This window comes from Melozone crissalis, unplaced genomic scaffold (genome assembly GCF_028551555.1).
Source record: "Melozone crissalis strain CALT ecotype California unplaced genomic scaffold, PUWL_Pcris_2 ptg000013l_1, whole genome shotgun sequence".
Classification (NCBI taxonomy): domain Eukaryota; kingdom Metazoa; phylum Chordata; class Aves; order Passeriformes; family Passerellidae; genus Melozone; species Melozone crissalis.
In genome coordinates this window covers 26,673,137-26,688,367 of record NW_026535791.1, presented here as the reverse complement: position 1 = coordinate 26,688,367, position 15,231 = coordinate 26,673,137, and the positions used below count along the sequence as shown (strand labels likewise).

Sequence of the window (15,231 nt, the reverse complement as noted above, 5' to 3'; positions counted from 1 at the left end):
CTATTATAGTTGAAGATAAATTATCATAGGAAAGGGGAGATTGAAGGTATTGCCAGTGTTTTATTTATTTAAGCTGTGCTCATTTACCTTCTTAGAAAGTCTTCAGCTCTTCTTCTGTTGCTCTAGTCCTTTCACAAGGAACTGCTTTACAGCCCCTGATCTAAAATTGTGCATCCAATCCATTGTAGATAATTATGAGATTGTGAATTTAATAGATTGCAATTTTGAATAAGCTGATTCTATCTCTGGTACATACTTTTCCTTCAGTCTTATGATATTCAGGTATCTGGTTTTGAAAAAATGCTCATAAATTTCCTTATACAGACAGTTACTTATTCTTGCTTACACATAGTGGTTAGGAGAAAAGAACATATGATACAAAAGAGTGCACTCTAGGAAGAAACAGAAATTGATCTTGGTTAAACTCTGGAACTTGTCTTTTAAAACATCACATTCGAAGTTCTCACTACTTCATTTTAAATTTAAAACTTTATAAGAAGGAATATTGTACCCTGATGTCCAGCTTCAATATTACATTCCCCAGGCACCACAGGCAAATAAGGATTGCAAAACTTGTTTTTCCAAACCATTATTGCAGTGGAAGAAAGAATTAATATTAGTATGTAGGCTCCAGTGCTTGATCACAGAACCTCAGAAAGCTGAATGTTCTGTGGAAACACTGAAGGACATTGACAAAAATTTCTGCCATTGTTTTAAGCATGATGGAAAGCAATTGAAGAGTAAGACTGTGCTAAAATGTCAAGATGGCTGCTTAAGAAAAGTCTTCATCTTGAAAAAATAATAACTGAGGTTTTAAATGCTTCTTAATGGACCAATGATTTTTGTGGCAAAACAAATTTTTTTTTTTAATCTCTGAAACTTTGAATTTATTGGGAAAACTATGAATTTCTAAAATTAGTTTTAGAGCTTGGAAGGTAAAGTCTTGAAAGAAAGCATCAACTAAATCTACAAATGATTCAAAGCTTCTATCTAGTATTTTCTCAGAATGAAAACCTAGTTCCCAAATAGCTGCCTGATCTGTTCATCTAAACTGGTGTGCAGTGTTATAACAGGCAGGAAGTTCTCAAGTTCCCAGAGCAAAAGAGAGCTTCTAGTTTGATCTTCTTGGTGTTTCTAAGCCAGCATGGTCCCACTTCACTGCTGTTGGTTTCCCTTGTGTATTTTACACATAGAGCTCTATGTAGAAAAATAGATCTTTGAAATGATACCTAAATATTTCAGGTATGGATAGTCCATGTTTCTCAGTGGAAGTCCATCAGAAAAAAGGCAATATGTTGCAGAGTAATAGAATCAGACAGTTTGAGTAGGTTGGATGCCTCTGAAGTACACTCATGAGGCACATGTAGGCTTTTTATAGTTGTCATAGTGTTATGCTGAGTTGATAAACCTTTACTTTGCTAATCTTCCTATCTGAGACCCTCCCCCAGTGCCCCAGAGCATATATCACTAGTGCATGGCTATCTCTTCAGTTGTGGGTAAAGGTACTCAGTTCTAAAGAAATGCTGGTGTTGTGACAATTTCCCCCTCTTTGTCAAAATGGCAGATCATTTGTACTATTGAAACTTAATGTTTACAAGCAGTATATAGTAGACTATTTGCATCTATCATGTGGTAAAAATGTAGATTTGCTTACTTTTAACATGTTAGTGCTTTTTCAGGGAACACAGATGAAGCATGCCAAGGGTGTTTTGTACTTGTTTCTGCCTGAAAGGACTTACTGCCTTAGCTACTGTTAAATTTTAATGTGGCTGCTGAGCAGGGATTTCATTTGGTTCCCATATCAAGATGGGATAAGAAATTAGATTTTAATACTTCAGTTCATATAGATGAAATAGGTGCTTTGTCAAAGGGATTCCATCATAAATACAATTATTAGTTCTGCTATATGTATACTGTGCTTTCATTTGACAGAAAATTTCTTTGAAATGAATAGAAACTAGCTTATGGAAAAAAGATGGCTTCTTTTTCATGTTTTCCAGTGATAAAAAATGTCCTCACTGTTTTTTGGGAGGAAAAATTAAGCAGGAACAGCAGTGCTTATTTCGATAGTGTGTGCAATTGGTTAAAAAATTAGAGATGTCTCTCTGGCAGCTATATTTGGGTTACAGTTCTTCATAACAAACTTGTTAATGCATTGTATGTTTTACAAAACTAATGGAATTTAGCAATTGTTCTCCATATAGCACTGAAGTTTTTGGCTCCAGTTAAAAGTACAATTTTGATGTGCAAACTGGTGAAATCATTCTGTGCAAGTGAACTCCTTTCAGCAACAGAGAGCTTAGCCCTTCTGCATCTCTTTGGTTCTGACTGGGTGACTAAAATTCTGTGTGCACTTGTCCTGCACTGGTTGAAATCATCTTTTAGAACAGGAGACCATCTCACTAGAAAACTGATTTGTGATGGGACCAGCTACCGTTTCTTGGTAACAGAAATATGAGATTTTTCTGTGTCTGAAGTCTCAAGCTTTGTAAGAGATGTCTGGCTCTTAATTTCAGTAAATGGCATGACACACTACATCCATTTTGAGCTTTTGACATACTAAACTGTTTCTGTGTAATGGATTATTTGCCATGGTGAGCAATGGACTCAGGTGACTTGATTAGGAAAACAAAACTTCCCCCTATTTCAAAACATTCTACCAGTAAATTTACTTGAGGAGAAACTTTGCATTATACTACCTTGAGCTTCTTCCTCCAATATTTCTTTGTTCCCATTTCTTTGTTGATATGTGTCTCTTTTTTTCAAACTTTGTTGCTCAGAATGTCTTTAATGCTAGCCAAGGAGTAAGGGATTTGGACTTTTTTTCATGGACTTCCAAAGCTTTACCCCCTAAGGTGAGTTAAATTACAGGAACAGTCACACTGTATCTCATGTTTTCAGAATGCACCTTATGACTCAACTTTATGCTCAATATTCTTTGAAGTCTGTTTTACTGTGACTTACTTTTATAGGAAATAGCAGATTTGCATTCAGTGCTGTATCAGTGTCTCTTCTAAAATGATAAAAAAGTGCTAGGGCAGATTATTGAATTTTTATTAATTAATAAGTAATGCTCTCCTTTTTTAACAAACCAAATTAGAAATTCAGAGAGGTGGCTTAGTAACATAACAAAGCCTTTCATTCTCTCTTAGAGCAGAATTGACTGGTAAATATTGTTCTGTTATTGGAGGCTCCACGTAAAGTTGCGGCATCCAATAAGATGATATTTAATCAGAAAAGCCACCACACAGATATTTAACAAATACTCAGACCGTTCTTAATGGGTTTTTAAAAATTATTTCATTCTAGGAACATTATATGTTATGTACAGTTAAGCTGTTTAAAGTGACTGTTGAAGTGTTTGCCTGAATATCAGTTCTGTAATGTTTTGAGATGGATTTTTTTTTGTATGAAATTTGTAATGAAGACAATAATGTGAAGTACATTTCGGTTTAGAGATTTTAAAACTTGTTTGCCCACTGGTTGTTTTTCCCCAGAATAGCAGACTTTATTGTGTCAAGATCTAAACTATGTTTAAATTGTCTTTTTTTTTTTCTCTCAAACCAGTTTACCTCAGTTTTGCATTAACTTGCTTTGTAAGTTACATATTTACATAATAGAATCATTTTTGTGTAAAGGCTTCTTGAAAAAAACTCCTGTATTAGTCTGGACACATGCACAGACTTCCATACCAAAAAAAGCTGAAAACATGATCATTAAAGAGATCAGAGGAAATCTGCATTCATTTAAAAGTAAATAATGTAACCAGAAGTTTGGTTTAAATGTGACCAAGAAACTATTCTTTCTCACAGCAGTAAGTGAACTCCTGGAAGGTATTTTTGTGGGAGATTGTCAAGGCAGAAAGTATCAGCATATTCAGAAGAAATTAAATTTTGATAAATCAGATTGATAAATAGACAGTAAAGAAAATAGGGTATACCCTGTAACATCCATAATAAAAAGGTTTTAAATGCTGTTGGTATATAAGGGACAGACCACTAGTAAAGATTTTATGCTGCTTCTAAAAAGCTTCTCCTGTTGCTGAACACAGTAAACTAAATGAGGAAACCCGTGGCTTCATCCAGCAGGACATTATGTAGTTGGTAACTTTCCTTAATGTTCCTTCAGAAGTACCTTTGACTTTCAGTATAGTGGGACTTGCTCCTGCTTCTCACTTGCATTCTTCTGAAATAATTGCACATTTGTTACTTCTATCCCTCATGGTTTTTTGTACAAAGCCTTTCAGTTAAGCTGTTGCTGACTGAAAAATCTATGCTAATTTTTCTCTTCTTTTAGTAACTGCCACTTTTTTTGATAAGAAATTCAAAGTGTTTTCCTACTTCAGGTTTGGATATATATTTTATCAGCAAATAGTACAAAATAATATTGAATTCCCTTTCCATAGCCCCAGACTTTAACAAAATTTCACAGATAGAGCAGGAGGAATGTATATGTATCCTGAGAAATGTCAGCAAGGATAAAGGTTTAGTGAAAGCAGTTAGATTAAATAATTTGTATTATGAGCTATTATTTTTATATAAATGGTTACATTTATACCACTTTTGCTTGAAGAGTAATGTCAGGAGTAATTCAATTGATATGCAATTCAGTAGTGGTTAGTTGTTCAGCACTGCACACTAAAATTAGCAATGTAACTAGGATCTCCTTTAGCTCTGAAATTTACCTTTTGTAGTCTTAAAGTAAGTGTTTCTTATCTCAGTAGTTTAAAGGTGGTATTAATAGGTTTTATTCTGTTCTGTTTTGCCTTTTTTTTTAATTTCTCAGGAATCGAGGTCTAATGCTGATGATTTTTTCAAAGACCTAAATTCACACTGCCCACAGGAAGCAGTGATGCAAGAGCAAGACATGCCATTCCTTCGAGGTGGACCTGGAGTGTACAAGGTAGTGAAGACTGGCCCATCAGGTCACAACATCAGAAGCTGCCCTAACCTTAGAGGTATCCCAATTGGAATGTTAGTTCTGGGAAACAAAGTCAAGGCAGTGGGCGAGGTATGGATCCTTGTAGCTTCAGTTCATGTCTTCATAGATACCAGTATATAACAGTAGTAACCACAGCAAAAGAATCTGCCTCTGTCCAGGTTTGCTTTTCCCCTCCTCATGCTAATTACTGGCCTTTGACCTTGGTTTATGTTAGCAGTACTAATGCAGTCGTGTCTCTTGCCTTTTTGCATTGATTGGAATAATGTTAAAATTGCACTGCAGTTACCTGTGCTTGCTTATGTATTTCTGTTATGGTATTCCTTACAAAATTGTGTTTCTTGATCTACTTTTTTGTCCTTTTCTTTGAAAGAATTCTGTTTCATGATAAAATGTTTTCCTAGGACCTAACCATTTAACAAATTCCTGTTTCTCTTTACTGATTGTATCAATTTGTTTAGTTGCTGAACTATTGTTATTGTTCTGAGTTTTCCAGTTGTGGTGTTTTATGGTTAAGTAGGGCTTAAGGATGAAGTGTGTCATGCTATTTCCTAAATATAATATCAGGAACAAAATTAATAATCATAAAAACCTTTCATGTATATCTTGGTATTATAATTCTCCTGTTGCCACCATTGATTAGAAGGTATATCTTGGTGACTATTTCCCTCCAGTTTTTATTTAGGCTTATGTGGATTTTCTGAAGTTGTGATGTTGGTGTTTTGCTTCTTCTGAATATAAATAGGTCTAAAATTTTTGGAATTACTCCTAAATGTAAATATGCCATAAATAGGTTTGTACTTCAGTCTGCCTCAGCCTGTGGCCTTAATTTAAGAAACTTTTTTTTTTTAACATTTACTTTCTAATAGAAAGATTGAAATTTCATGTGTTTTCCAGATACTATAAGTAGTTGCTGAATCGTGCTACTGAATTATTTGAGAAGTCAATAAATTGTGCTTTTTTATGTGTGTGCATCAGGTGACTAATTCAGAAGGTACGTGGGTGCAAATGGATAAGAACAGCATGGTAGAGTTCTGTGAAAGTGATGAAGGCGAGGCATGGTCATTAGCTAGAGACAGAGGTGGAAACCAGTACCTTCGACATGAAGATGGCAAGTGGTTGTTTTATTTTTTTTCACTTACTTTTTAAAGAAAATAAGCAATCTAAACAGGAGAAATAAAGAAGTATCTGAGTTTTGAGCAGGTATAACATTAGCTTATGTATTTTCATTTGAATTATGTTGCACGGTCGGACTTAAAAGTTGTTTATAAACATTCTTAAAATTATTTTTTTTTAAAAACAGTCAAAATATTTCTGTATTATTTCTTCTGTACCAGTTATGGTTATGGGTGATAATTTTAACCATCTTTTTTCTTTTAGCTCTGGGGTTAATTTTTATGCATCTGTTTTCCAAAAAGTATCTTTATGAAAAGCTTTGACCTCAGCAGTTATACTCTGCTTGTGTTTTTAGGTCACATTTATTGTCAGCCTCTTATTAGTTCATTTTAACAGACTCTTTGCCATTTTTCTGGTTTTCACATTTGCTGCTGAAATTCATTTCACACATAGATACTCTAACAATTATCATCACATTACTGTATCAGAACAAAGCAATTCCTTGCTAATACATAAGTGTTTCTGTAGACTGTTGCAGCTTGACTTCCAGGTATAAAACCATCTGCAAAGAAGGGGAATAGTCAAGAGTTTTTCATTAAATATATAAATGTTTATGTAATGCTTCAAACACTCCTTCAGAAGTCATAGCTTTTCTAATTTCAGTTGTGTCTGATAATGTCAAGTTCTGAGGTGCTCAAAGAGCCCAAGTAGAGTCCATAAACTAAATAATTGTGAATTGGAACAGTACCTTATTGTTGAAAGCACAGGTATTCAATAATAGGGTTGATAAATTCATTATTTTCTATTTTTATACAGGATTGTTTGCTTTTCCAGTAGAAAATAATTTATCTGAAATCAATACATTAAGCAGTGTGCAAAAATTTCCATTCCAGAATGCTTATTTTGAGAAATACATTTAAGTAACTTGACAGTATTGCATTTTAAAGTAGTTTTTCATCTTTAGTATTTGACCTATCATTTCATATTGTCTTAAATTTCTCAAAGTATATGTGTGCTCTAAGAAAGAATTCACAAATCAGGAAGGCTTTAAACAAGACCCTTGTTTGAAGGTTTGTCTTCAGATTCTTGATGCTTAGGCACTGTTACTGAAAGACATCTTGGAATATAGCATTGCTCTCACAGAAAAACAGAAATGCAATCTCCAGGCTTTGTGGACAAAACTCTGTAGTGGGATTTCTGCAATACAGCTCATGGAAATCCCATCTTAGAAACTTTCTGATATGAATCCCATGCCTCAATGTAACAGTTGTTAATCTTTTCTAGATGAGTCTCTTTTTACAGGTAGGGTGAAGGCAGATGTCTCTGGGGCATCTGGCTAAAGGAGTTTAAGCAGTTACCAGTGCAATTACTGAGATTTTTCAACCTGTTCTAGGTTCCTAGTCCAACCCAGTGCCATGTAAAATTTTGTGCACTTAAGCCATATCTGAAGGTTATTTTAAACTGATTGTTTTTATTTGCAATGAAATTATTTCAAAATTTATCATCAGTTTCAATGCTTTTGCTAGAGGGAAATAATAAGGATCTTCAGGTGCTCTAGCTAGATTTGCAAATGTCCATTTTTTTAATCCATGAATAGCACCATCTTTCACATTACATTCATGTTCTCATTATTTAAAAAAATTATAATTAAATTTCCATAATGAGTAGGGTTTCTGTCAGAGACAAGGTAGAACTCTGAATAGCTAGATCTATAGCCAGTTAAAGTACTACAGCAAGATCTAGAGTAGCTTCTGATAGAAAAAATTCTTGATCCTTTCTTTTATGACTGACTAAATTTCCAACTTTCTAAATTTCTCCCTCATAACTTGTTTTAACTTGAATAAGTTATGTGGAGTTTGTACTCTGAAATGCATTTTTGTCCTGAAATGCAATTTTTTAAAAATTACTTTTTAAAGAGTTGTGATTTTTTTTTTTTAATTTTGTCCATGTTAATTTTAGTACACTGACAAGAAAAAAATATTCAAGGTGCCAGGTCAAGTTTTTAAAAACCTGAATTTCGGATATTTCTTCTGAAAGTTTCCATATATATTGTCAGTTGGAATGGTATTTTTGACCACGTTAAGTCAGTAATTTCTCTGTGAATCTAAATAGTCAAGTGGATTCTGTCTTATTTATTTTAATTCTACTGTAATTTTGAATATTATTAAATACTCCAGGTTGGTTTGGGTTGGAGGTTGCTTTAGTATCATACAGAAAGTAAAATTATAGTACTCATTTGCAGATACACATAAATTTGTCAGGAAAAAATGTCTCATGTTCCATGAACTATCAGGGGTAGCCACAATTAAATGTTTAGTGGCCCTAGTTTGTCACACTGAAAACCATCCTTTGTCCACCTTGCTTTGTCAAAGGGATTTTAACAATTGCTGTCCAAAGAATAAACACTGCTGAATGATGTTACTGGAAAAAAAAAGTATCAAATAATGGCATAGCTGCCAACAATTCAGTCAAACAAAACCAGTCTACTTAGTATTAAGTCCTCTGTCTTACTATTTTTAGAGCATGAGTTCTGAAGAACAGGTGTGGGTGTTTTTGAAGAGAATTTAGTCGAGAGGAAGAGTGCTATCGGTGGAAATAAATATCACCTTTTGCTTTGTGACTCATCTTTCTAGTGGAAATCCATTACTCAGAGGTCTAACCCCAAAGTGATGTGGTTTTTTTACAGAGCAAGTCCTTCTAGATCAAAATGTGCAGACTCCTCCCCCAAGTCCTTTTTCAATACAAGCTTTCAGTAAGGGGACAAGCTGTAGTAATGGACAAGGGTTTGATTATGGCCTTGGAAATAACAAAGGTATGTTTTCACACTCATATTTTTAATAGCTGTATTTTATTACTCATTTTCTGCTTTTCGAGGCACCACAGGTCTTCTCCAAAGCAATAGTATAATGAATTGCAAAGTGTTAAAACTGCTTTTTTCTCTGCTTTAGTTTCACTCAGTCTAAATATTGTGTATAAAAAGACTCAGTGAAGATTTGGAAATTAGTTTGGGATTTCTACATTGGTAGGCTCAAAACTGAAATGCTGAAATGAAAAACACATGTTAAAACAAGATTAGAAAACTATTTGATTTAGAAAGCACGTTTTTAAAAGTCCAGAAACATTTGTCATCTTTCTTCATATTTTTAAAATGCCTTTAGTGAGTTAACAAGGTAAAACATGCCATTTAAAGTTTGTTGTGAAATCAAAAAAAGAAGTTATAAAACTGAAGTTGCCTTTCAGTCATCTGGATACTAGTTACAACTGCTGGGAAATAAATAAAGTCTAGTTTCTTTTACTGATATGAAACAATTGTTTCTTTTAATCATGGTTTATTTTGTTGGCGAGATCTAAATACATATATAAAAGCCATCAGAATAAACTCAATCTGCATGCTTTCTGTTCCTTTCTTTGTTAGTTCTAGCAGATCTAATAATACAGAAGGGACTTTCCATGAGGTTCTTGAGAAGTATTCCTGAAACATGGAGCTCTATAATTTTATTCTTACATTGCTGTAGCCGTTGCTACTACAAATAAGGGCCTAAGGTGTTCTATGTGTTTTTTAGCACCAGCAGATATTTCTTCATGGTATCCTAAATAAAAGAATTTAAAATTTACTTTAAAGGAGAGAAGATTAGAAAAATAACTATTCCTAAATAGTCTATTCTGTTAATGTCACAACATGAAATAGTTCTATATCATTTCACAGTGGTTTACTGTGTAGAAAGTGGTTCATACTTGTCTATGCATTGTTATAGGAAACCCTCTTTTTTGGACAAAGGCTGCATAAGTTGAAGCATTTTCCTTTTTTTTTTAGAGCCTTTTAAAACTTCTTTTCCCAGTTCATCCATACTCAGAGTAATGGTGGAATCACAAAAGTGGAAGTATTTAAGATGTGAGGCAGTATTACAGCTTGTCTCTCTGTGTCAAATGTGTAATAGTGCAGAAATATTATCTGTTCTTTTTTCTGCAGAAATGTATTAAGACAACAATTTTTTTGTTCTGTGTTGTCCAAAGATAAAATCCTAGAGATAAATATGCTATATTAACAGGCATCCTGATTTCTAAAGATATTGTGATTCTCTTTACTACCTTTTAAGCAGTTCAAAGGTGTTTATTTGGGATGATACAGTTACAAAACATTTGGAAGCTACTCCTGGCATTGAATTCCCTACTATTTTGTATGCATTATTTTCTCAAGATAACTTCAAGCTGTGATATTTAGTGTGAATGAACAACTCAGCTATGTGGCTTCATTCAGTCTATGTATTGTATTCCCTTTTGAATTGCCCAAGAGTTGTTGGCAATTATATTGAAAAAATAATGGCCTTACTTTCCCAAAAATAGAATTCTTCAACTGTACCGTTACTTTCTATGCAGTCTTTCTGTATTCTCAGGTCTAAGAAGCTCTGAGTTTTGTAAAAGATAAAAAATGGAAGGCACAGGCACAATCTCTTAGGGGAAATTCCCAAGGAAGCACTTCTTTGGAGGCGCTTGTTTGTTAAAAGTACTTCTATAGAAATGCCCTGGTTTTGATGAAATTTCAGTCCCATCCAAGAGTGTTTCAAAATAACTGATCAAATGTAAAGATCCCCATAATAGGTGTAGGTATAGATCCCCATCATAGTTTTACAGTAGGTAAGAGTTTCCTACTGTAAAACCATTAATTTTAGGTTTACAGTATTGCCTGCAAGAAAGACTTGATTCCCACAAGGAATCTGTTTGATTTAGCTGTGTCTTCTCTCTTCCAGCTTTCTGTGTTACAGGCAAGTTTTTAATATTCTTCATGATTGGCCCTACCCACCTCCATCTTTGATTATTGTGGGCAGATGACTTTCAACTTCTCAGATATTCTTCCCTTTAAAATAATTCCTCATTTTAAAATTAGGCATGTTACATTTAATAATAATAGTTTGTCAGACATGTAAATCACAGAATGGCCGGGGTTGCAAGAGATCTTACAGACTACCATAGGTCCAAACCCCCCCTAGACCAGGTTGTTCAATCACTTCTAGGTTTTTAAGGTAGGAATGATTGATGCTGAAGTACACATTCCAGTAGGTTTTAGGTATGCTGCTTCCAAAATAGTGAAATAAATTTGATTGATTGCTCTAGATGATTATTTAGAAGGGCATTCGAGCTATTTTCTGGTATTTTGTCATCTTAATTTTTAACCCAAAATATCAAGAAAACAAATTTAACTTTTCAGTTCTTGGGTAATACTGGATTTGATTCATCTGCTGGTATTTCCCTAATTCCTTAAAAAAGAAAATTGATAATAATCAAAAAGCATTGTAAATTCTGTATCAGCTGCTAAAATTCTTTACTAGGTTTTCTGCAATGCTGTCACAGTCATAGGAATTTGCAGAATAAAGTGACATTGTTAGAATTTGTCTGGTGATGGTTCAAATCAAGAATTTGAGAGAATCTCAGGTGTCTCCTACCTCATATTACTAAGTATACTTCAAGTTACGACATGATGTGGCCTTCTTACTGAGGCGTCATGTATTTCTAATGCTCACATAGAGTTCTTTGAAAATTGGCATTCAGAAAATAAACTCTTGATTTTAACATCAAGAGTATATTCATTATAAATTATAATTTATAAATTAGTGTATTGAATGCCTTCATTTGCCTCACAGCAAATGTAGGTAATTCTTCAGAAAACCAGTTCCAGTTCTTAAGTGGTACTTACAGATTTTTTAAATTACCTTCAATCTGACCTTGGAAAACAGTGTAACAGAATAGTTTTAAAAATATTTGCAAAAATGAGCAAGTATTTACCAAAGCACTGGCACAGAAATACATTTGCCAAAGCCTAATTACATGTTAGCTTTCCCTTTTCATCAGTTTTTCTAATGTTTTTTCTGCATGTACTGTTGCATGTGTGTATTACTGTAAGTGCTAGGGATTTCTGTTTTTTCTTTGGCTGCTCTTCATTTTTTAGCAAGGCAAATATAAATCTCTATTTTGAAATGTTTAAAATAATTGCAGTAAAATATCCATGGGCCTTAAAAAATAGTAATTCTATTGCCATGCATGGAGAGAGATTTTTATGTTTAGCCACAACCAGAGTTGTATGTGGCTAAATGAGTTGTATGAGCTTTCTCTATTATCATCATTGAAACTTTGAGTGCCATTTTACTCTGCCTTTGTGGAGAATGACAGGTAACAGGTTGTAGTTTTGACTGTTTTGCCCACTACAGGTGACCAACTGAGTGCCATACTGAATTCCATTCAGTCACGGCCAAATCTCCCAGCTCCTTCCATCTTTGATCAAGCTGCAAAAGCTCCCTCTTCCCTTGTCCACAGTCCATTTGTGTTCGGACAGCCCCTTTCCTTCCAGCAGCCTCAGCCACAGCTTCAGAGTAAGTTTGTCAGCCTTACCTGCCTCATCAGTCCATTTCTGCAGCTTTCACATTGCTGTTCTCAGTTGCTTACCAGCTGCTAATCATCCCACAGTGCACCTTTCTGGTTTTGTTTTTTTTAAGTTTTTCATGATTCAGAAGCATGTGAAGTAATGCTCCCAAAGAAGTATACTTGTTCAACTTTAATTTTTATATTGACAGTATTTTGGGTTTGTATGTGTTCTTCACCATAGACAAGTCATGAAAGTGCATTTCCAATATTTTATGCAACTCTGGTTTATAAATACGGTAAATATTTCATATAGTTCAAAATATTGATAATTCCTTTAACGTCAGGAGTGCACTTCAGTAAGTACATAGGTATTAACTTTTCTTACTTCCTAAATTTCTATTTTTGTCATTGCTCCTAACTTTAGGGATGTAGCAGGACACTGGGAATAACTTGGCACTACTCATAAGAAATGTTTTGTTAATTTTGTGTTGGGTGTTCATAGGATTGGCATGGTAAAGAAAGTTTGCTCATTGAGGCGAATACCAGCTAACCTGATTACTGATGGGAGGACAGGAAACTGTTTTGATTAATGAAAAGCTCAGCATTCATGATGGATAGCTGATACTGCGCTAAATTGTCTTTTACATGCAGAACGGGTCAGGTCACAGGAATACTCCTTTATCCCTATCTCCCACAAACTGTCTCTCTGAGATGCCTCAGCTCTTTCTTGTTGACCCTGTCAGTCAGTTCAGTGTCTGTGTGTATGCAGTCCTGCATCTCTCCAGCTCAGCTTATTGAAGTTACAGTGAAGTCCTTCATGTGAGAGCTAGATTAAGATTTCTAGTTTGCTTTTGTGAGGATTGTCAGAAATCTTTTGATCACGATCTTCTGTAGTTCTGCTGGACTTACACCAACATCCTGAAAGCAGAATATTCCAAACTCTACTCAGATAAACAGCTGACTGCCCGTGGCATCAACACACCGTTATTGAGAATTTGTCAAATGTTTATTCTTTCCTATCACTTTTAGGTTTTCTTTTCTGTTGTTCAGAGAAGTAAAATCAGTTACTCAGCTTTGCATCAAAAGTAACCCTAATTGTATTATTTCAAAATTCAGATTATTTGTCCTTTAGCATTTAAACCCATATTGTGTGAAAACAAAAGCCTTTTGATTGCACAACAACATTTCTCAGTGGATTTTTTTGTCCAAGATGTGTAGATAAACTGTATTCAGTAAGGTACATTCATGTTTTGTGTTTTAATAAGGATCCAGTTGAAATGGAAGCCTTTTTTTTTGTCAGGTAGGGGAGGAGCACTGCTGGTCTACCAAATAAAAACATGATGAAACTGGAAATTTTTTTTTTAATTTATGTCTGATTTGGGATCTTAGCTTAGTACAAGATCTCAACCAATTTGGTGATTTGCCCTTCCAGAAGGGAAAAAATTGTCAGCCTGGTGTACTGGTGTACTGGTCACTGACTGTGATTTGATGCATAGACTTTTTTTTTAAGCAGTTTATTATCCAGTGTCAGGTTTGATTAAGATAATGTAAATTATTCATAAAGGAGAGAAATATTAACATTTTTGTTTTCACAAAATTTAAGAATAATACGGGAGATTTCTTGTTTAAATTTACTTAGACTTTCGCAAACTTGTTCATCCTCCATTTGCAAGTACATCCAAATTCAGCAGAGTCAAGGATGCTTGTAAGACTGTATCATTGTACTTTTTCATCTAATAGTTTTATGCAGTTGTATTAGAACTGTAACAGAAACTCATTTTAAGTATGCAATTTTAATTAATTACTTCTAAATCACTTACTTCATAGCCTCCTGCTACCAAACGTGATTAAAAGTCAAATCCACTAAACAGCATATCTTTAGTCCATATCAAGTCAATTGAGTTTTTGCCCTAGACATGCTTAGTTTTAGTTTCCAATTACGTGCTCCTGCTTCCTGCAGTAACGTTAGATTTTAAAAATAAAATGAATGCTTATAGTCAGTATACTGTTTTATTAAATGGGCTAATGGTAGTCTAATAGTTGAAGGAAGTTGTGCCAGCCTAGATTTTCCTGTCTGCAAATGTTATACACTAAATGCCAGTCTTGATTGCAAGTCAGCCTAAATAGTTCAGTCAACTGTTTACATTTTCTGTTCTTTCTCAAATATCTCTATCCCTGGGGAGAAATTCAGTTTGGCATAATTCTGAGGAAAGGTAGGATCCTGCTGAATGCCCTCTAGAATTATTTCCTTTATTTAGATTTTTATAATAGGAAGAAAAGTCTTGATCTGGTATAAACATACTTTGTGCTGGTGACAGATTATAGTTTTCCTTAGAAGTGTTTTTAGGTATCTGTTTTTTCAGGAGATTTTTCTGTCCTTGAGGTTTGGTTTGCAAATTCACTTAAGAAAGGAGGAGAGGATTTGTCACAACCTTTTATCCTCCAACACAGTGTCTGGTTATTTTTTTCAGAAATACTACAGTTTAGGACAATCACCTCCTGAGATACAGTGCTTGAGGAAATAAAAAGTGCCTCTGTTGCTCCTTTCACATCGTAAATGAGTGACAACAGCACTCTGTGTGATACCAAAGAATTTGTTGCAGAAGGGATATTAGCAAAAGCGAAAGGGAAACTGTTACTCAGTTTTGGGTTAACTTGCAAGAAATCTGTGAAGGGCTGATTGTTCTGTCCTGCTTAATTCCTTTGCTACTTTTCAGACATAGTTATACAGGAGATTGTTTTCTTTTTCACAAGGACAGACAAAATTGAGGTACTCTTGCCACTTATTTTAATTCTTTGTCAGTCTTGTGTGCAACTAAA

General features: G+C 34.4%; 1 protein-coding gene across 10 annotated transcripts in view; it reads left to right on the top strand.

The window, feature by feature from the left end:
- MYCBP2 (MYC binding protein 2) overlaps nucleotides 1–15,231 on the top strand; it is a 177,521-nt gene that overhangs the window by 125,215 nt on the left and 37,075 nt on the right. For 5 of the 10 annotated variants that reach the window (XM_054272164.1, XM_054272156.1, XM_054272157.1 and 2 more), the window contains 5 exons: nucleotides 2,781–2,855; nucleotides 4,786–5,010; nucleotides 5,917–6,049; nucleotides 8,741–8,866; nucleotides 12,258–12,419. In XM_054272164.1, the coding sequence (XP_054128139.1) occupies nucleotides 2,781–2,855; nucleotides 4,786–5,010; nucleotides 5,917–6,049; nucleotides 8,741–8,866; nucleotides 12,258–12,419 (721 nt within the window). The remainder of the gene's footprint in view (nucleotides 1–2,780; nucleotides 2,856–4,785; nucleotides 5,011–5,916; nucleotides 6,050–8,740; nucleotides 8,867–12,257; nucleotides 12,420–15,231) is intronic. The other 5 variants (XM_054272159.1, XM_054272158.1, XM_054272160.1 and 2 more) reach the window with 5 other exon arrangements.